The following is a 22,771-nucleotide window of genomic DNA, read 5'->3' on the forward strand; positions in this document are numbered from 1 at the left end:
TCCCATTTCCTTCACCCTCCCCCGATCAAGTCCCCCTCCCTCATCAGCCCGAAGAGCAATCAGGGTTCCCTGACCTGTGGGAAGTCCAAGGACCACCCACCTCCATCCAGGTCTAATAAGGTGAGCATCCAAACTGCCTAGGCTTCCCCAAAGCCAGTATGTGCAGTAGGATCAAAAACCCATTGCCATTGTTCTTGAGTTCTCAGTAGTCCTCATTGTCCACTATGTTCAGTGAGTCCGGTTTTATCCCATGCTTTTTCAGACCCAGGCCATCTGGCCTTGGTGAGTTCCCGATAGAATATCCCCATTGTCTCAGTGTGTGGGTGCACCCCTCGCAGTCCTGAGTTCCTTGCTCGTGCTCTCTCTCCTTCTGCTCCTGATTTGGACCTTGAGATTTCAGTCCAGACACCTCTGTACTTTTAACATTTAAAAAAAAAGAGCAAAACACAGCCTGTAGCAACAGAGCATGCATAGATACTTCCCTTAAATATGCAGTAGACAGATCTTTCATGATGAAAGCAATGCACAAAAGAAATGTGTTTAAATGGTAGATCTTACAAGTCAGAGAGAGATCTTTCTTGTCTATAAATGTCTTTCTACTTTTGATGACTCTGCTCCCAAACAGCCCTGAATTTCCAGTGAACTTGAAATTTGAAAAGTATAGCTATTACCTAAAGAGATCCTGAGCTACACTTCAAAGCCCCATCCAGTTATGTTAAGTTCATTGACCATTTGGTAGTTAAAATAAGAGTCCCAGAACTGATGAAAAGGTGATTTATGTATGGTTCCTTTCTTTTCTAAAAATACGATTCGCCTCCGGGAGCCCTTCCTGCACAGTGAGGCCCCAGCTCATGCAGTGGGCCTGGCATTTCCTCCAGGGTCTTAACGCATTTGAAACAAGTTAAATATAGATGAAAGAGACTGTAATCTTAGCTCTCAAAATATTGATGCCCGGATTCTTGAAATTTATTTTTCACAATTAAAAAGATAAAAATGAAACTAGTTTTCTCCACATTTAAAGAACGTGAGTTTTACAGCAGTTTTCACCACTGGAGACTAGAAAGGGGGTGAGGGCAGAGTCATTTGCTGCGCCCAGCTGGCCGACCACTTTCTCCTTTGGTTTAAACATGCTTCTCAGGGTACAGCTAAATTTATCACAAATTAAACCAGTGCCAAGACCTCTATCAGCTTGGGTGGGAACTATTCATTTGCTAGTAAGTATAACACATTGACACACAAGAGAGTCTTAAGGGAAGATACCAGGCGCTCAGGTACCTGGGTGAAAATGGTTTGATGAGAGGATCAGGAAGCCTGGGTTTATCTTTGTCCTCAACAGTTTCCTAAGCATCCAGGCTCTGTAATGAAGAAAAGCAACCCTCAACCACAAACCAGTTCTGTTAACATGTGGTGCCTTCCTCCCTCTATCCACGCCATCATCTAACTTTGGATAATGCCTCTGGTGGTAGTTCAATCTCCTTTAAGGTTGGGAGTGGGAAAGGGGAACCCCTCAACCCTACTCTGAAAAGCCACCTGACGGTCCTCAATGCCAACCATCCTTTGTGTCGCAAGCAGACCTTGCACTAGCTCTGCTCCTGCTGATGGTTTCCAGCTAATACTTTACAGTCCTCTAGCCCCTGAAACCCATGCTTACAATTCTGCTCTCCCAGGACCCCCCGAACTTCTTTCGTTTTAGACTAGAGTAGGTTTTAAGAGCCCAGCTCAGGAAAACAAGCTAGCCTCCTTGTTCATTTCTTCCTCTACTTCTTATTATGCTAAAATTTTGACCCCAAAAGTGTTAAATCAATAGTTATCAATCTAACCTAATGCATATGTATGTACATGTGTGTCTTATTGTATGTATATATTTGCATATATGTCTATATATATATATATATATATATATATATATATATATATATGCATATGTATGTGGAAAGACACAACATAAAATACCTGAAATTTCTTCCTAAGACAAAAAGGGAATAGAATGGAACCAAGAAAATGGTCCTATATAAAGGAAAATAGTTACTAATTACCGATTTAAGTGAGTACTTCGCATAATATAATCTTCACTTAAGGTAAGTATCATTCACTGCTAAACCCGAATTCACACACAGGACATCAAAGTTTAGTGAGGCTGAATGCAAACCGAGACTACACTTTCGTTTCCTGGCCACCCAGACCCAAATAATCACACGGAAACTATATCAATCACAACACTGCTTGGTCAGTGGTTCAGGAGTATTTCTAACTTTCTCTTACATACTAAATTGACCCATTTCTATTCATCTGTGTATCCGCACAAGGCTGTGGCTTACCAGTAAGGTTCCAGTGTCTTTCTCCTTCTTCAGCTACATGGCATCTGCCTGACTCCACCTTCTCTCTCCCTGAATTCAGTTTAGTTTTCCTGCCTAGCTCTATTCTGTCCTGCCATAGGCCAAAGCAGCTTCTTTATCAACCAATGGTAATAAAGCATATTCACAGTATACAGAGGGGAATCCCACATTAGTTGAGTGATGAATGAGGGTCACAGAAGGCAAGCTTACAAAGCCAAGCTCACTCAGATGTTGGGTTGCTTCAGTTAAGGCAAGTGCAGCTTCTCCCAACTGGAAGGCCGTCTCCCTGCACTTTCAATTGAATTATAGCCAGTGGTTCTCAGCCTTAGAGTATCCGTCCCAGGGGGACAGTTGGCCAGATCTGGGAACGTTTTTGGTTGTCCCAAAAATGCCTGATAGAGGCATCCTAGTGAGTGAAGGCCAAGGACATTGTTGAAGTCCTTCAGTGATGGGGATAGCCTCTAACAACAAAGCATTGCTGAGGTCCTTCAGTGCTAGAGATAGCCTCTTGTCCAAAACATTGACATTGCTGGGGTTTAGAGTGTGATGGGTGGGATGGTGGACTTTTAAAGCCACTTCATAAAGAGAGGGTTCTTTTGTCTGTGCCTTACTCCTATGTACATTCTGTCCCATCACAGATGACAGCAGCCTTCTGAATTTAACTCCCTACCCCATGGTCAGAAGACGGAAGAGAAGGTTCTTCGGGTTGTGTTGTCTTGTGTCAAGCTAGGCGGTTCCCCCTGGAAACTCACCGCCAAGATCGCCTGAAAAACACCCCAGAACTGGAAACCTCCACGCAGCCAAACGCCGAGAATGGTTTTGACCACCTTTTTTATGCTTCCTTCTTACTTTTATCTGCCTCTCCCTGCCCTTTTCAATAATTTTACACTTGAAAGCAGCTGTCGTCAAGGAAAAAAAAAAAAGAACAGATTCAAAAATTGTAGCCTGTTTTTAAAGGGGTTTTTAAAAGTTGACATTGTGCATGTCTGCTCTGAACCATGCCATGACAGATGCAAGAATTATGATTTTTAAATTATTTAAATGTTTTTTTAAATGTATTATACAGAGAAAAATTATTTCACATATAATAATGTATCTGTAGCTCTTGCTGATCTCATGTTAACCATTTACCAGATATGAAAGATGTCTCTAAACATAGAAATCTATTTTAAACAGCAAAACTGTTCAAAAACGCAACCTATGAGTATCATTAGAAATAATACTATACCCGAACACACACCACCTCACGTGTTGTTTTCCCTGTGCTCATTTACATTTAGTCTTCCATTCTGTCAGAATCTAAGTGTCAACATAAAAAATCATAATTTATAATGCAACAAAACCATATATGAAACATACATTTTGTAAATACTCAATAATCCTATTATCTTCGTACACTGCATATGGGCAACTAATTTCCTTTTAATCCAATGGTGTCTTTTTAAGCTTCTTGGAAAATGAAGTTATCCAGTTAGGAAATGGTGTAGTAACCTATACAATTACCCTCAGATGTAAAACTGAATATTATCACATTTTGTTTGAATTGAAACCTGAAGCATGGAGTCCGCACATCAGCATAGTGTTCAATCTTTTAGGGCATGCCGGAATTAGCTCAGAACATAAACTCTTTAACATTTTACATTATTAATGAAGAAAATGTTTTAGTTAAGCTTAGCTTGTCTCATTTTAGATGACTATGCAGATACGGCTTTTCCAATGTAAATCTGTGTCTTGTCTTAATGTCTAGCATCTTGAGAGCAGGACACACTAAGCAATACTGTATTTTAGCAAAGGGGGAGCCACCTACTATGCTTCCACGCTCATGGCTCTGTTCTTCCACTGAACTGGTTATATGGTACAAATCCCATTTTCTTTTACTTTCTTCTGTCCTCCCTTTGACCCTTTTCCCAAGCAGAATTCGCCGTGAGTTGGAAGATGGATCTTTGCCCTTTTTGCCTTGTTCTCCATTCTCTGAACAATCTTCAAGTCAGACAGGAGGTGCTGGTGCCCAACCTTGAGAGGGACAAACTAGCTTCAAGTGGTGGCTTTAAGCCCGGGTCTGGGTAGGCACTTATTTGGACACTGATATCAATATCCTGGCCTAAAAACAAAAAATGGTGTAAAGCCTTTCACTTTACAGAACATGGAAAACATGGATAATTATTGTATTCGGTTGAATTCTATGAAATGCCTGATATCTGACTGTTTTGACCTATTTAAAAATGGCAGTTTCACATCGTTCAACCTAATATCTGGAAAGAAAAATGTACAGTACTTTAAATTTTCTCCTATCTTTTTGTATTAAAAGTGAAAGAATTCAGGGATGAAAAAGGCCTCCAAGCTCTCACTGGTCTGCATTTCCGTTCCACCAGTTGCTGTGGGCTAATCTCTTGGAACCCCACACTACGTTCCACTGAGCCGTTAACTGATGCATTCATTGTTACAGACATGAGTGGATTCACTAGAAGAAGTACTTCTGACAACTTACAGGAGAAAATTATAGTTGTTCTGAATTGGAGTGTTCATGGAGCAATGGAAGGAATGTGTTATTTAGACTCCTGACAAAGCAAGGAACCACTCGCTCCCAGCTCACCTGGCCCCGACATCTTGACTAAGCTTCGTATTCGCTCCAGAATACAGGTCTCTTCAAGTGAGGTAGAGGTTATCTCATATATGAGCTATCGTTTCTAAATGGCATGTTCTCAGCCCCCGTCTCTTTCTGTCACACACTCTGACTGAACTGAACCCCACACTTCAGCCTCGTTCCTAGCAATCCATGCAGACTTGCTGAAGGATAAGCCCGCGGGGTGCAGCACGCTCCTGTTGCTGCCTGACCTAAATCGCTCCGGCTTTAGTTCGTTTGCGTTCGCTCTCTCCTTAGTTGCAACGTGATAATAACACCTTTTGTGCAATTGTCCTTTGTACAACTGAAGACTGTTAAAAAAAAAAAAAATCAGGTCTCACCTCCATGTCTGAGAACGCCATGGTAGCTATTCATGGAGATGGGAGTACGTCTAATCGCCTAGCCAGATTTCCGTATATAGTCCAAGCACCTTACCTTTTATTCAGTGCCTGTTCTCCAGCCTTTGCTCAGTTTTATAGCTCCCACAGACACACTCTGAGATTTACAGACAACCATGAAGTAGCAGGTCCTAAAGCAACATTTAGTAATCTAAGCTCTGATAACTATGTTGGCTTCTGGTTGCCGTGTGTGATTCACCACCTCCCCTTAGATATGCCAAGTGCATCCGGTAGGAGCTGCCCCTCTCTCCTGTCACCTTGCCAATGGACTGTCTCAGGTGTGGTTCCATGAGATAAAGCTGCTCCCTCCCTCCCTGCGGAAGGTTATCTTTGAGCTTACAGAAGCACCCAGCCCATCTGGCGTAGGAGAAAACGCTGACTATTGTCTCACAAACAAACCCACATGCTTCAAACAGAAAAGAATGACACTTTTTTGTGTGTGGCACACACTCATTTTATCACCTTACTTTTTATTACCTATTTTAGCTTTTCCTGCAAATTGTAAAGAATACGTGTGTGTGTGTGTGTGTGTGTGTGTGTGTGTGTGTGTGTAAAACCTGTAGAACATCACCATGTATAAAAGTAAGCATCATCTGGACCCCCCCCCTCCACAAATGTTTTGTGTAAAACCAAGTTCCTGGGCTCTAAATCAGTTGGGGGCAGACCCAAAGGCTCCTTTGAAGAAATATGAAGTAACCTTAAGGCCAAAGTATCACTTCGCTGTCTGTCCCCTGATGTGTAGCGTCTAGATGCAGACCCACTGCGAGCTGCCCTGTTGTACCATTCGCTGTTCGGGTACAAAGAAAGCTATAGATGCAGTAAGAGTCCTAATGCCTGCGAAATTCTCAAGCCTGCCCAACCTTTCGGTTCCTCCTTACGCGTGTGAAAAGTTAGGATGCTCATATTTAGGCAATGCTGCCACCTAGTGGAAGGCCAGCTTCACAATGGCACAAAGCAAGTATTCAACCCCGTCTCACTGGCTTTGGGGGAGCCTAGGCAGTTTGGATGCTCACCTTAGGAGACCTGGATAGAGGTGGGCAGTCCTTGGGCTTCCCACAGGTCAGGGAACCCTGATTGCTCTTCGAGCAGATTAGGGAGGGTGACTTGATCGGGGGAGGGGGAGGGAAATGGGAGGCGGTTGCGGGGAGGAGGCAGAAATCCTTAATAAATAAATAAATAAATAAATAAATAAATAAATAAATAAATAAATAAATAAAATAAAAAAAAAAAAAAAAAAAGGAAACCCGTGAATGGACCAGATTAACAACGAACCCATTAGGACTTCCAAACTGTGAACATCTCAGGATTGAAAGAATTACGAATTGTCATGCAGTCTAAGTCCCTTCTTCACACATCCGTGCCTAAGAAGCAACATCTCTGTTTTCCTTTTGTTCTGGAATATCACGACAGAAAATGCTTACCTCTCCAGTAACTATAGGTAGAATGAGGAAGAACAGTGCTACTGTATCAGCCTCACAATAAGTTGCTATAACTAATTACAGCATCCTCAGTACATCCAATAACATAAAACGACTGAGTACAATACACTTCAAATTTGAGAAAAGTTGGGATCGTTAGGTAAGTTGTCTGGAATAACTAGTTAACCTTTCCTGGGAGCAATATTAGGTCCATACTTTAATCAAAATAAATTCTAATTAAAATAAATATTCAAAATTTAAAACTTATGAATAAATAATAAGCATAAAAAAGACTTATAAGTATCCGAGATGTTATTTTAATGTGGGGGATAAAAGCCTTTCTCAGCATAATACCAAAGGAAGATGTGATAAAGAGAAGATGGATAGGTTTGACTGACATTATTTTTTAAAAGAAGGTAAAAATTCTATACAGTAAATAATAAACCAAATCAAGAGAAAATAGTATTTGCAGTTCATGCAAGAACGAGATTGGACCTCTACAGCACTTGGGGTGGGCTCAGTTGTTTACAAGAAAGAGATTGGACCTCTGCAGTACTTGGGGGTCTCGGTTGTTTACAAGACCTGTACTTTTCCCAGCACTGCTTGTACGATTGTTGGTTTATCCCCTAAACTGAAAGGATGAAAGGTAACAATCGCATACATTTTGTTTAACACTGTTTCTCATCTCCGACCATAGTGCTGTAAACACACCAGATAATAAAAACATGCCCACTGAATGAGTGAATAGTGAATGAATGGCATTAGAGTATTTCGTGAGTCAGAGAAAGAATCTAACTTTCCAGGAGAATCAAGAGCTAAAGAATCAAGGCAGTAATAAGCACCATAAGCTGTAATAATCCACCGATAGCATTAAACATATCTGAACACACTAGTAACAAAGACTGCATATATGAACAACTCAGAAAGGCATGCATATAAATCATTCAAGTTCCTGGGGACAGGAGGAAATTTCAAATATAAATATTCCCTTGTAGCCAACAAGAGTATAAACTGATCTGACCTTTCCGGAAAGTGTTTTGGTACTATGCATTTTTCATGCACACTCTGTAATTTCACATTAAGGAAATTCTCCTTTTAAAATTTCAGCAATGGGCCAGCAAGAAGACTCAACAGGGAAAGACTACTCTTGCCACCAAACACGTTAGACCCCTGAACTCACATGGGAGGTGGAGGCAACTGACTCTCTTGCAGGTTAGCCTCTAATCTACACACACACACACACACACTGAATAAATGTTATTATGTTATTTAATGTTCAGCAAAAAAAGTGAGCTAAGATGCATTTATTCATTATTTTAAAAGTCATACAAGAAAGGACGTTTTGTAAATATGCCTACATTGTATGGTTAAATATGGTATATCCTTTCAACGGATACCGTGCACCAGTTAAGAATGCTCACCATGTGTATTTATTGAAATGTGCAGTTTTGTGTCAGATGAGAAAGGAAATAATAGGAGACTTCCTAGAGAGTTACCCTCTTACTAACATACCTACACATGTGTACGTTGCCGAATCAGACAGACTGTTTCCCTGCAGAATGCCAACATTTCTCTCTGGGAGGTGAGATTTGGAGCAATTGTATTTTCTTTCTGCATATCTGTGATTTCTGACTTTTTCACAAAGAGCATGTAGTATCTGTATAATTTTTTTCAGGGAATAAACACTGACGTTGACAATATATATTAAAAGAAAACATGTTATAATACAGTATGTATAGTATGATACAATATTTGTAAAAAAGAAAATCACATATAAATATATCTACGTATGTATATATATATGCATAAGAAAGCTAGAAGGCCATACACTACTATGTTAATAGCCGTTATCCACGGGTAGTGGGATTATGGGTGATTATTTTTCTTTTTGCTTTTCTGTGTTTTCTAATTTTTCTACAATGAACATGTATTACTTGTGTAATAAAAACTAATAATAAAAGTTTAAAAAATATGTCAAGCAGACATTCTGAGTCATTCCTTGTTTCATCCCCTCCCCCCTTTCCACCCTTGTCAAAATGGGAGCAGTGGGGCATGGTGAGGGAGTGCCAGGGCGACATAAGAAGATGGAGGAGAAGGGGTGGGGGTGAAGAGAAAGAGGGAAAGAGGGGAGGGGGAAGGGAGGGAGAAAAGGAGGAGAGAAAGAAAGCCATCCTGTGAAATCAACAAAGGAAACATGAAAGGGACTTTGGGAACTGTTTCACCAATAGCAATCTCTAAACCCAGCTCATCTGACAGCCACAAGAAGACCGAAGGAAACAGCATTGAATCATTTCCTTTTCTAATAAAAGGATACAAGTATGTGCTTGAATGCACACACATACTCCTGCAAGTGCCCACACACTCAAAGAAAGATCTACCAATTCCAGCCGGGTAGTGGTGGCATACACCTTTAATCCCAACACTTGGGAGGCAGAGGCAGGCAAATCTCTGTGAGTTAAGGCCAGCCTTGTCTATAAAAGCTAGTTCTAGGACAGCTAGGGCTGTAACACAGAGAAACCTTGTCTCAAAAAAAAAAAAACCAAAAAGAAAAAAAATCTACAAATTCCAGCAGGAATGGACCCCAAGAAAGTTTTCGAAGGCAAAGTGTTGGGCTCGCTGGTGGGCTGTGCCTAACTCTCAAGATGTTGCCACCAAGAACAGTACTGTGACCATTGTTCCAACATCCATTCTCTCTCTCCCTTGGTAACAGAATCCCAAATTTCTGAGAGATATTGAGCACCTTGTACAAAGGCTACCTTTCCCAGGTGTTCATGGGTCTGAGCATGGTCCCAAAACTGAATATCAAGCAATAGGATTTAGCAAAAGCATGTCACCTTCTACAGAAGTGATAGCCTTCATTTTGTTGACATGAATCTCACCTTCCATTCCTTCTGGACAGAGTATAGGGATTAAGTAACCATCTAGATCCAGAGATGCAATCACACCAGGATCACAGAAGTTTGTTCCATTATTCTTTTTCTTTTTTATAGTCCTAGGCTGAAGATGTAAGCTTTAAAATAATCCCACACTGGGTCCGAATTGAGTAAAATAAAGTTATTTATTTAGGGGTAGACTCACAGGAAACAGGAATTGAATTCAGAAGTCAGGTAGAAAGAGAGCATGCTCTAATAGGCATTTATAGGATAAGAGGCCACGCCCAAGTGGGCTGGTATCTTAAAGGCTATTGGCTGAGGGAGTTCCTACAACACTAGGCTTTGCCAGACAAGTGAATGCTCTACCCCTAAGCTACACCCCCAGCACTCTGCTTACTTTTTGAGTCAGAGGCTTCACTGTTGCCAAGACTGCCCTTGAAAGAGCAGGCTTCCTGCCTCAGACCCTCAGGTAGTTAGATTAGAAGCCTGAGTCTCCATGCTTAGCCTCAGAAGTTTCTTCACAGGCATGGACCCGAAGGCTCGTACATGAAGACGAAACCCTAGAAAATAAAATATAAAATGTGTTTAAAGGGTCTGCGAGCGAACCAAGCAGCAAGGAGTTTCAATCAGGGCACCTAGTGAGACATCATTGTGAGCCAGCCTGCAGCAAGCAGCGTGGGCCCTTTGTCTGCGAGCGAACCAAGCAGCAAGGAGTTTCAATCAGGGCACCTAGTGAGACATCATTGTGGTGAGTGAGTGCTGCGGCACCGGGGAACAGCCCGCCTACACTTCCTGATCAACCTACAGGGCTACACTGCCCGGTACCTCCTCGCTATTCCTATCCCATCCAGCTTACATCCAGATCCCCCTACCCCCTGTCTCCCTCCATCCCTCCCTTCTTGGGGCAGAGCGCCTCCATGCTCAGCCTGCCTGGGCACTGGGACTGAACCCGAAGGTGAGTGCAAAGGGGAAGGTGGTAGCTCCTTTGTCTCCATAACCTGCCTGCAGCAAGCAGGGTGGGCCCTTTGTTTGCTAGCTAACCAAGCAGCAAGGAGATCCGAACTGGACACCAGGAGAAACAGCACGGGGGAGTGACATCACTGGGAAGGTACATCAGTTGGCAAGAAGACCTGATCCTGTAAAAGAAGATCCATAGGAGAATATTGGGAGGAAGAGATGGGGAGACGCCAATGCAAGAATTCACCCAACAATCTGAAAAACAACACGAAACCACCAGAAGCCAGCGACCTCACAACAGGAGGACGTGAACACCTTAATCAAGAAGAAGGAGAAAAAGCTGACTTCATGACAGGGATTGACACCCTTAAACAGCATATAAAAAACGCCCTTATAGAAATGGAGGAGAAGTATAACAGAAAGTTCGAGGAATTGAGTAAATCAGTGAATGATACCCTAGGAAAGCAAGGAAAAACAATCAAGCAGATAATGGAAACAGTTCATGACTTGAAAAATGAAATGGAGGCAAAGAAGAAAACACAAACAGAGGGCCGGCTGGACATGGAAAATCTAGGTAAACGAATAGAGACTACAGAAACAAGCATAACCAGCAGAATACAAGAGATAGAAGAAAGAATCTCAGAGTCTGAGGATAACATAGAGAAAATAAACGCACTGATCAAAGAAAACAGCAAGTCCAACAAACTCTCATCACAAAACATTCAGGAAATATGGGACACAATAAAAAGACCAAACCTAAGAATAATTGGAGTAGAAGAAGGAGAAGAAGTGCAGCTCAACGGTCCAGAAAATATACTTAACAAAATTATAGAAGAAAACTTTCCCAACCTGAAGAAGGATGTACCTATGAAGGTTCAAGAGGCATACAGAACCCCAAATAGGCTGGATCAAAAAAAAACATCCCCTCGCCATATAATAATCAAAACACAAAATATACAGAATAAAGAAAGAATATTAAGAGCCGCAAAGGAAAAAGGCCAACTTACTTATAAAGGTAAACCTATCAGACTTACACCTGACTTCTCTATGGAAACCATGAAAGCCAGAAGGTCCTGGATAGATGTACTGCAAAAACTAAGAGACCATGGATGCAAGCCCAGACTACTATATCCAGCCAAGCTTTCGTTCACCATAAATGGAGAAAACAAAATTTTCCAGGATAAAAACAAATTTAAGCAATACGTAGCCACAAATCCAGCCTTACAGAAAATAATAGAAGGAAAATCACTAACCAAGGAGTCCAACAAAGACCTCAATAACTCAGACATCTAGAGACCATTCACCAGCGCAACTCAAAGAAGGGAAACACACAAACCCTACTACTAAAAAAGTGACCGGAGTTAACAACCACTGGTCATTAATAACACTTAATGTCAATGGGCTCAACTCACCTATAAAAAGGCACAGGCTAAGAGACTGGATACGAAAACAGGATCCAACATTCTGCTGTCTACAAGAAACACACCTCAGCCACAAAGACAGGCACCTACTCAGAGTAAAGGGCTGGGAAAAGGCTTATCAAGCAAATGGACCTAAGAAACAAGCAGGTGTGGCCATACTAATTTCTAACAAAGTTGACTTCAAACTTAAATCAATCAGAAGAGATGGAGAGGGACATTTTATACTCATAACAGGAAAAATTAATCAGGAAGAAGTCTCAATCCTGAATATCTATGCCCCTAATATAAAAGCACCCATGTATGTAAAAGAAACATTGCTAAAATTCAAGGCATCCATCAAACCGCACACACTAATAGTAGGAGACTTCAACACTCCTCTCTCACCAATGGACAGGTCAATCAGACAGAAACTTAACAGAGAAATTAGAGAATTGATGGAGGTAATGAAGCAAATGGACTTAACAGACATCTATAGAATATTCCACCCAAAGAGGAAAGAATATACCTTTTTCTCTGCAGCTCATGGAACCTTCTCGAAAATTGACCACATACTAGGCAACAAAGCTAACTTACACAGCTACAAAAAAATATTACTAACCACCTGTGTCTTATCAGACCACCATGGATTAAAGTTAGAATTCAACAACAATGCTACCCCCAGAAAGCCTACAAACTCATGGAAACTGAACAGTCAACTACTGAACCATACCTGGATTAAGGAAGAAATTAAGAAAGAAATTAAAGTCTTCCTTGAATTCAATGAAAATAAAGAAACAACATACTCGAACTTATGGGACACTATGAAACCAGTCCTAAGAGGAAAGTTCATAGCACTAAGTGCCCACTTAAAGAAAACAGAGAAAGCACATATTGGAGACTTAACAGCCCACCTGAAAGCTCTAGAAAAAAAAGAAGCAGACTCACCTAGGAGGAGTAGAAGACTGGAAATAATCAAACTGAGGGCTGAAATCAACAAAATAGAAACACAGAAAACAATCCAAAGAATCAATGAATCAAGAAGCTGGTTCCTGGAGAAAATCAACAAGATTGACAAACCCCTATCCAAACTAGTCAAACGGCAGAGAGAAAATTTGCAAATTAATAAGATCAGAAATGAAAAGGGGGACATAACCACAAACACAGAGGAAATTCAGAGAGTCATTAGATCTTACTACAAAAGCTTGTATGCCACTAAACTGGAAAATGTAAAAGAAATGGACGCTTTTTTAGATAAATACGATTTACCAAAATTAAATCAGGACCAGGTGAACAATCTAAACAGACCTGTCAGTCGCGAAGAACTAGAAGTTGTTATCAAAAACCTCCCTACCAAAAAAAGCCCAGGGCCAGATGGTTTCAATGCGGAATTCTACCAGAACTTCCAAGAAGACCTAATACCTATACTCCTCAATGTATTCCACAATATAGAAACAGAAGGGTCATTACCAAATTCCTTTTATGAAGCTACAGTTACTCTGATACCAAAACCACACAAAGACTCAACCAGGAAAGAGAATTACAGGCCGATCTCACTCATGAATATTGACGCAAAAATCCTCAACAAAATACTGGCAAACCGAATCCAAGAACACATCCGAAAAATTATCCATTATGATCAAGTAGGCTTCATTCCTGAGATGCAGGGCTGGTTCAACATACGAAAATCTATCAATGTAATCCATCATATAAATAAACTGAAAGAAAAAAACCAAATGATCATTTCATTAGATGCTGAAAAAGCATTTGACAAAATTCAACATCCATTTATGTTAAAAGTCTTGGAGAGATTAGGGATACAAGGGCCATACCTAAATATAATAAAAGCTATATACAGCAAGCCGACAGCTAACATCAAATTAAACGGAGAGAAACTCAAAGCCATCCCGCTTAACTCAGGAACACGACAAGGCTGCCCACTTTCGCCATACCTCTTCAATATAGTGCTGGAAGTTCTAGCAATAGCAATAAGACAGCATAATGGGATCAAGGGGATTCGAATTGGAAAGGAAGAAGTTAAACTTTCATTATTTGCAGATGATATGATAGTGTACATAAGCGACCCCCAAAATTCCACCAAAGAACTTTTACAGCTGATAAACAGCTTTAGTAATGTGGCAGGATACAAGATCAACTCCAAAAAATCAGTCGCCCTCCTATACTCAAAGGATATGGAAGCAGAGAGGGAAATCAGAGAAGCTTCACCATTCACGATAGCCACAAACAGCATAAAATATCTTGGGGTAAATCTAACCAAGGAAGTGAAAGATCTATTTGACAAGAACTTTAAGGCATTGAAGAAAGAAATTGAAGAGGATACCAAAAAATGGATGGACATCCCTTGCTCTTGGATTGGGAGGATCAACATAGTAAAAATGGCAATTCTACCAAAGGCAATTTATAGATTCAATGCAATCCCCATCAAGATCCCATCAAAATTCTTCACAGATCTGGAGAGGACAATAATCAACTTTATATGGAAAAACAAAAAACCCAGGATAGCCAAAACAATCCTATACAATAAAGGATCTTCTGGAGGCATTACCATCCCTGACTTCAAACTCTATTACCGAGCTACAGTAATGAAAACAGGGTGGTACTGGCATAAAAACAGAGAAGTCGACCAATGGAATCGTATAGAAGACCCGGACTTTATCCCACAAACCTATGAACACCTCATTTTCGATAAAGGAGCTAAAAGTATACATTGGAAGAAAGAAAGCATCTTCAACAAATGGTGCTGGCACAACTGGATGTCAACCTGTAGAAGAATGAAAATAGACCCATATCTATCACCGTGCACAAAACTCAAGTCCAAATGGATTAAAGACCTCAATATCAGTCCGAACACACTGAATCTGATAGAAGAGAAAGTGGGCAATACCCTACAACAGATGGGCACAGGTGATCGCTTCTTAGGTATAACCCCAGAAGCACAGACATTAAGGGCAACATTGAATAAATGGGACCTACTAAAACTGAGAAGCTTCTGTAAAGCAAAGGACACTGTCACTAAGACACAAAGGCAACCTACTGACTGGGAGAAGATCTTCACCAACCCCGCAACAGACAAAGGTCTGATCTCCAAAATATATAGAGAACTCAAGAAACTAGACTTTAAAATGCTAATTAACCCAATTAAAAAATGGGGCGCTGAACTGAACAGAGAATTCTCAACAGAAGAAGTTCAAATGGCCAAAAGACACTTAAGGTCATGCTCAACCTCCTTAGCGATCAGGGAAATGCAAATCAAAACAACTTTGAGATATCATCTTACACCTGTAAGATTGGCTAAAGTCAAAAACACCAAGGATAGCCTTTGCTGGAGAGGCTGTGGAGGAAGGGGTACCCTCATCCATTGCTGGTGGGAATGCAATTTTGTGCAACCACTATGGAAATCAGTGTTTCGGTTTCTCAGGAAATTCGGGATCAACCTACCCCTGGACCCAGCAATACCACTCTTGGGAATTTACCCAAGAGATGTTCTATCACATGTCAAAAGCATTTGTTCAACTATGTTCATAGCAGTATTATTTGTAATAGCCAGAACCTGGAAACAACCTAGATGCCCTTCAATGGAAGAATGGATGAAGAAAGTATGGAATATATACACACTAGAGTACTACGCTGCGGTAAAAAACAATGACTTCTCGAATTTTGCATGCAAATGGATGGAAATAGAAAACACTATCCTGAGTGAGGTATCCCAGACCCAAAAAGATGAACATGGGATGTACTCACTCATAATTGGTTTCTAGCCATAAATAGGGCTCACGGAGTCTACAATAGGCGAATCTAAAGAAGCTAAGTAAGAAGGTGAACCCAAGGAAAAACATATAGTTATCCTCTTGGATAAGGGAAGTAGACAAAATTGCCGGGGAGAAAAGTGGGATCTTGGGGGTGGGGTGGGATGAGGGTTAGGGGAGATGAGGAGAGAAAAGGTAGAAGGGAAGGAGGTGGGACTTGGGGAAACAGGAGGATCGGGATAAAGGAAGGTTGGATAGGGGAGCACGGAACCACAATTCTTAGTTAAGGGACCCACTTTAGGGTGGGCAGGAGACTTGACCCTAGAGGGGCTCCCAGGTGCCCAAGCTGAGGTCCCCAGTTAGTTCCCTGGGCAGCGGAGGATAGGGAACCTGAAATGACCTTACCCTAGAGCAATACTGACGAATATATTGCATATCATCCTAGAACTCGCATCTGGCGATGGATGGAGATAGAGACAGAGACCCACACTGGAGCACTGGACTGAGCTCCCAAGGTCCCAATGAGGAGCAGAAAGAGTGAGAACATGAGCAAAGATGTCGGGACCACGAGGAGTGCACCCACCCACTGAGACAGTGGAGATGATCTACTGGGAGCTCACCAAGGCCAGCTGGACTGTTACCAGAAAAAGCATGGGATAAAACTGGACTCTCAGAACATGGCGAACAATGAGGGTGATGAGACGCCAAGGACATTGGCACGCGGTTTTGATCCTACGCAATGTGCTGGCTTGGTGGGAGCCTAGCCAGTCTGGATGTTCACCTTCCTAGATATGGATGGAGGGGGGAGGACCTAGGACTTACCACAGGGCAGGGAACCCTGACTGCTCTTTGGACTGGAAAGGGAGGGGGAGAGGAGTGGGGGGAAGGGGAGAGGGGTGGGAGGAGGGGGAGAAGAGTGGGAGGAGGGGGAGAAGAGTGGGAGGAGGGGGAGGGAAATGGGAGGCTGGTGGGAGGAGGGGGAAATTTGTTTTTTTTTTCTTTTCTTTATCCTCCTTTTATCAATAAAAAAATTAAAAAAAAATGTGTTTAAAGTCTTAGAACTAATATAGTCACTTAATGCTGAACTGACCAATTCATTAAGTATCATTAAGTAATGATAGGGAATACTTACTGCTGTCAGCAACCAACATTCATAGGGGCTGAGAAATGGATGCTAAAGTCTCAGGAAAGATTAACAGGTCCCACAGCATCTCTACAGTTCATCTTTATACTGATTAGATGCACTCACTCTTCAAGGTGTAATTACCTCATCTAGGTATAGATGCTTCTAGATTCTGTTGTCATAGTTCTTGGAGAAATATATAAAAAGAGAACAGTCCTTAACCCCAATACTCATAGTTAGTCCCAAGATTACACAGTTGGTATGTGTTCCCTCCCTTTTCTGCTACCCAGTCTAGATTCCCTTCATCCTGTCACATGTGGCTCTAGGACCCTAGTCACCATACCACTATTGAACTGTATTTGCTGTACTTTCCTACTCACCCTTAAATCTATGACCCATTAGTCAGGCTTCTTATTAACTCTTATAACTTAGTTTAGCCCATTATTCTTGTCCATGTTAGCCACATGGTTCAGTACCTATTTAGCGAGGCAGTCACATCTTGCTTGCTCTGTGTCTGGATCACAACTGCAGACTTCAGAATCCTCTTCCCAGAATTCTCCTGTTCTCATTGCCCTGCCTCTACTTCCTACCTGGCTACCGGTCAATTAGCATTTTATTTTAAAAAAATCTATGCCTGGAAACACCAACAAATGAACCCATGGGCCACCTCCATGCCAAACACTCCTCCACGGTCTCATTATGGCTCAGTAGCCACCCTACCACCATCAAAAAGACTGGGCTCACTCACCAGTGTATTTTCAGGAGCAATCTAAAGTGACTAGTCATGCCTTAAAGTACACTAAGTCTCATTGCCTTCTCGCCAAGATCCAGGCCATTAGACCAACAGATTCGAAAGATGTAGAAAGAAGCATGGGTTCCTCAGGGAGCCAAAGGCCTCTTCTACTTCCAGCCCTGGCCTCTTCAATCCACATATTCCCTATTAGAGCCACAGACCATAGAGTGGGCTTTGACACAAAGAACACAAAGACACATGTCCTGATGGAGCAAGGATCTCCTTTAAGAGCCATGCTATTACTGGTAGGGAAAAATAGGCAAGGTTCATGGGTTAAGGTTGGCATTCAAGCTAAGGGTTTGTTAGAGAGCCCCAAAGTGAAAGAAAGGCTTCAGCCTTTCAGAGACAGTAGAGTTACTTCTTTTTAAAATCTCTTGAGAAGAAGGAGAAAGGAGGACGGCCAACTTCACCCAATTAGACTTAGAGACATTGTGTTTAGGGGAGCAGAGTGTTTGGTTTGGGGGTTGGGGCTTCTTTCTTTTTTTTTTTCTTTACATTCTGGATGAAGCAGGTGTTCAGCAGATCCCAAGGAAGAGTGTTCCTGGAAAAGGGGGTTACTAGAATGATGGACCTGGCCACTGTGCTGTCCTTCTCCATTTGGGGTTGTTATTTAGGAATGCCTGTCTCCTGAGGGAGCGAAAACAGAAAGACCTCTGGGGTGCAGCTATGGGATCTGTGCGGCTGTTCACAATGGACAGAGGGCTTGTGATCTAAGTTACTCCACTAGGTGGCGCTTCCGCAAATGTGACCAGTAGCAGGAAACAGGAGCACACCCTGCGCTGAGGGAAGGGAAGGTCTCTACAGTCCTGTGCAGAGACACTGTGAGTCCATGAGAGCGGAGTTCGCAGACGTTCTGCAGACAGTAAAGGCAGAGCCCTTCAGAACACAGGTTAACTCCAGTCAGGGCTGGAGTCCTCATTCCTAAGTTGCTTCTTTGTGTCAAAGGCACAATAGTTGATGCCTGTTTGACAACAGGGTAGACATTCTTCAGCCTGGTGGAAAATTACCACATACTTAGTGGCTTAAACCAAATCATGTTAACTGTTCTAGAGGCCATAAATCCATTTCAATGTCCTTAGAGAAGGGATCCGCAGGCCCAAAGTCTCTAGCACTAAATTCATTTCCTCTACAGATCCGCAAAAGCTCCCTACATTCTTTGGCCCGTCAGGCTTCACAGTTCCTCCTTGCTAGCTGCAGGGTCAAGGGATGCTAACTTCCTTTTGCTTCCTAGAGAATATCTCCGCAGCTGGAGCGGAGCATTCCACAAGCCATGAGATGCCTAACGGCATGACCCGTGCAGCATTTACAGTGGTTGCTCCCACCCCTTCCCCTGAGGCTCACGCATCTCATCCAGACATTCCGAGCACTTCTGGTTCATCTTCCCCACTTAGCACAACAGCTGGCTGACAGACAAATGTGGCATTCCCTGGAAAGTCATTCTGATGGTGGCCTCTGATGGTGCCATTATACAGCAAAGTGAGGCTTCCCAGAGCAGGAGAAGCATTGCCCTGGAGGATCACCTGAAGGCATGGAGTTAGACACCCTCTCTGAGATTTGCAAGCTGTCTTTTAAAAATGTTATGCAGTGATGACCTAGAGTGCTGTCAACATGAGGTCAAACTAGAGGTCAATAAACCTAGTTCCAAAATGTCTACTGAGCATTGACTGGTAAGTTCCATCCTCACTGTCGAGCAAGAGCCTGTAGTGCTAAGACATGGTGTGTGCGAGGGCACACACACTTAACAGTTATCAAATGTCAGTCTGTGCCTTTACAAGTTTCCGACCCACCTCCTTTCAGGAAACCTTCTGTGGTGGACTCTTAATGACCCCTTATTTGTTGGTGGGAAGATAAAAGCAGCAGTTCTTTCTAAGGACCCATGGGACTTCCAGAATCCGGAGTCTCTTAAAATTTCGCAGATTTGTCCTATAATAATGGCATTATCATTGCAATCAGAAAGGATGTTTGCAGCTGGGTTAGATTTTCATTATATACATATCTGCTTCTGTCTGTCTGTCTGCCTGCCTGCCTGCCTGCCTGCTGCTGCTACAGTCCCTTTCCTCACACAGTCTTTTATCATCTGGGAAAATAAAGTGCCCTCTGGAAGCTCCCAGGGAACAGAGCCTGGGCAAGTTTTCCAATATCATATCAAACCCTTTTCCCTCAAGTTCACCTACCTGAACTCTTCAGTCCCTTTCTTCACACTTTGCCAGGGAACTTCTGGGGACCACGAAGCACTTCAGAGCCTATCACTTTTTTCAAGCCTCTATGTTCTCAACCTATGGGTTGCAACCCTTTTGTTGGGGGGTCACATCAGATAGTCTGTATATCAGATATTTTCACCATGATTCAACTCAGTGGCAAAATTACAGTTTTGAAATAATTTTACGGTTGGTGTTGGCACAGCATGAGAAGCTGTGTAAAGGGTCGCAGCATTAGGAAGGCTGAGATGCACCGTTCTAAATGCTATAATAGCAGCGCATTGGAGCCATCTTCCAGGACCTTAGCTAAAGTACTAAATCCTGCGTCACAGAACACTGTTCCCAAATTTCCCCATATATTTTGTCACTCCTTCATCTACCTCACTTCAAATGCATTCCTAGATAAGATTTTCTGGTCTCCAGTGGGTGCGTGGAAGCCATCTCTTTGACGAACAACCCAGCAGTTCCATTTAAAAGCATAACAGATGCTCATTGTTAGTCTGGCTCCAGTTATTGGGTCTGGCGGCAGAAGGAAGGGGGCACAGGAATACCTTGAGTAAGATGACCTCGGTCTCATTGAACAACCGTGTTGCCTTCACAGGGGGTACGTGGGGACTTAGTCTTCCACAAAGTGAAGGGCTGAGTCTACATGTTTAGGAGAAGCTGGAGGCCCCAAATCTTCACCTGAAATACCCAGTAGTTCCTTCTCCAGCCCTCTGTCTTTATCTGGGCTCCGACTGTGGCTGGGAAGTCAGCCTGTTCTGAACTCTGTCATGCTTGCAGTTTAAGTACATCGTCTTGCCTTTGGGTGTGAGGGCCTTCCAGCTACAGAAAGTGGTACTCTCTAGTCCTCCCAAGAGGTCCACTGACTCTCACACTTTACTTCCGGTGGTGAATGGATGGACGGATGGATAGATGGATGGACAAATGACAGATGGACAGACGGACAGATGAATGGATGGGTGGGTGGGATCAATTGCCTTGTGTCTATCATTTTTCCCCATCACTATCTAGTTTCAGAGCCCTCTAACTGCTAGTTTTTCCAAGACAAAATCAAAGCACTTCCTTTTTTTCCTATCTTTTTCAATTTTATCAGAAAGGAATAACATGGCCATTCAGTGTTCCAGCACACCCACTGTCAAGGTCTCAGTGCCATTTATCTAGTGAATAATCCTGTCCTTGGAATCAGCATCCTAGGATACTTCTGGTACCCAATATGTTTGACTGATGTTTATAAAGGCAGCTAATAAGTTAAGGATTGTACCCAAGCTTTGTTTGCTTTGTTTTGTATGAAGCCGACAAAATGCAGATTTATTACGGAAAAGTGAGAACTCCCAAGAGTGGGTTTCAAGAGAGGAATGGCCTCAATGTGTTTTCTAAAGTAATGAAATATGAGTGCGGTACTTAAAAAAGAGATGAGAGTTCAAGACATTCTGTGTGGGCCGCCCACATATGGTATCACCATGAGAAGCAGTGTGGCTGGAGGAGATTGGGGGCAGGGAGGGAGCCAGAGGGAATCATCTGAGGTTTAAGGCTTAGGGAGAAAGGGACGAGCTAATGAAGAACGCTGAAAAGTACTAGTAAGGAAGAAAGATGACGGTAAAGCCCTGGCCTGGTGAAAGCTGGTCAGTGAAGAGCAATGTGTCAAAGGCTCACAAAAAGCAGAACCCATCAGCTCTCATAACAGATAAGCTGGGCTTTGATGACTTCAACAACGTTGAACAACAGAGACACACATAGGCTGATGAGAGACTCGGAGATGGAGAAGCCAGTATAGACAAGTACTTACAGTTTTCCTGGGAGAGGAGCAGCCGAATGGAAGGAGGGGCTAGAGGAAAAACAGCAGAGCGGGTTTGGGAGCTCTTGAGACTGGTTTAGTAAAGAGGAGACATCATTGGAGAAATTACAGAGAAGCCCCGCACAGCTAGGCCTGGAGCTCAGTGGTACAGCACGGTCCTCGCATAAAGAGAAAGCCTTGGTTTGACCAGGGCTTGAGGTGGGAAATGGGACACTCTAGACAGAACAACCTATAAAGATTTATTTTTTAATAAGACAATATTGGGAGTCAACATGTCCCATATAAGAATCATTTAATTAAGGCAGAGGCAGGCGGATCTCTGTGAATTCGAGACCAGCCTGCTCTACAAAGGGAGTTCCAGGACAGGCTCCAAAGCTACAGAGAAACCCTGTCTCGAAAAACCAAAAAACAAACAAACAAAAAAAATCATTTAATTAGAATCCCTGAAAGTGAGATTTGGTCATCTCGTTATTTTGTTTTGTTTTGGCTTTTTACATTTTTGTTTATGTTTTAAGCAGGGTCTTATTCTATTGCTCAGGCTGCTCTGAAACTCACTAGGTCGCCAAGCTAAGCTAAAATTCATAGCAATTCTTCTGCTTCGCCCTCTCAAAGGCTGGGAATGCAGGTGGGAGGCAGGATGCCTGGTTAGTATATTTTAAATTGTCTATAGAGCCAGATCTAGGAGTTACTAACAGGTCAAGACAGGATGAGCAAAGGCCAGCATGTGAGTAAACATTGCAGGTAGTCTGGTCAAGCCTCCAGTGGCATGAAGCAAATCACCCAGTTTTCTTTCTCTCTTTCTTCTTCTCTCTCTTTCTTTCTTTCTTTCAATTTTTCTTTCTTTCAGTCTTTCTTATTTATTATGTATACAGTACTCTATCTGCATGTACACCTGCAGGCCAGAAGAGGGCACCAGATCTCATCAAAGATGCTTGTGAGACACCATGTGGTTGTTGGGAATTGAACTCAGGACCTCTGGAAGAGCAGCCAGCACTCTTAACCTCTGAGCCATCTCTCCAGCCCTCACCCAGTTTGCTTAATGAAAGAAGAAGTAAAGTGCCAGCTGAAGGATGCTCTGGGTTTGAAGAGA

General features: G+C 42.4%; 1 protein-coding gene across 3 annotated transcripts in view; it reads left to right on the top strand.

Annotated features, from left to right (window-relative positions):
• Positions 1–5,905, top strand: part of Rgs7bp (regulator of G protein signaling 7 binding protein) — a 99,295-nt gene extending 93,390 nt beyond the window's left edge. The window contains exon 6 of one of the 3 annotated variants that reach the window (XM_075976128.1): positions 2,975–5,905. In XM_075976128.1, the coding sequence (XP_075832243.1) occupies positions 2,975–3,066 (92 nt within the window). In that variant the 3' untranslated portion in view covers positions 3,067–5,905. The remainder of the gene's footprint in view (positions 1–2,974) is intronic. The other 2 variants (XM_075976131.1, XM_075976130.1) reach the window with 2 other exon arrangements.
• Positions 5,906–22,771: the final 16,866 nt, after the last annotated feature.

The sequence above is a fragment of the Microtus pennsylvanicus genome, chromosome 6 (assembly GCF_037038515.1).
Source record: "Microtus pennsylvanicus isolate mMicPen1 chromosome 6, mMicPen1.hap1, whole genome shotgun sequence".
Lineage (NCBI taxonomy): Eukaryota > Metazoa > Chordata > Mammalia > Rodentia > Cricetidae > Microtus > Microtus pennsylvanicus.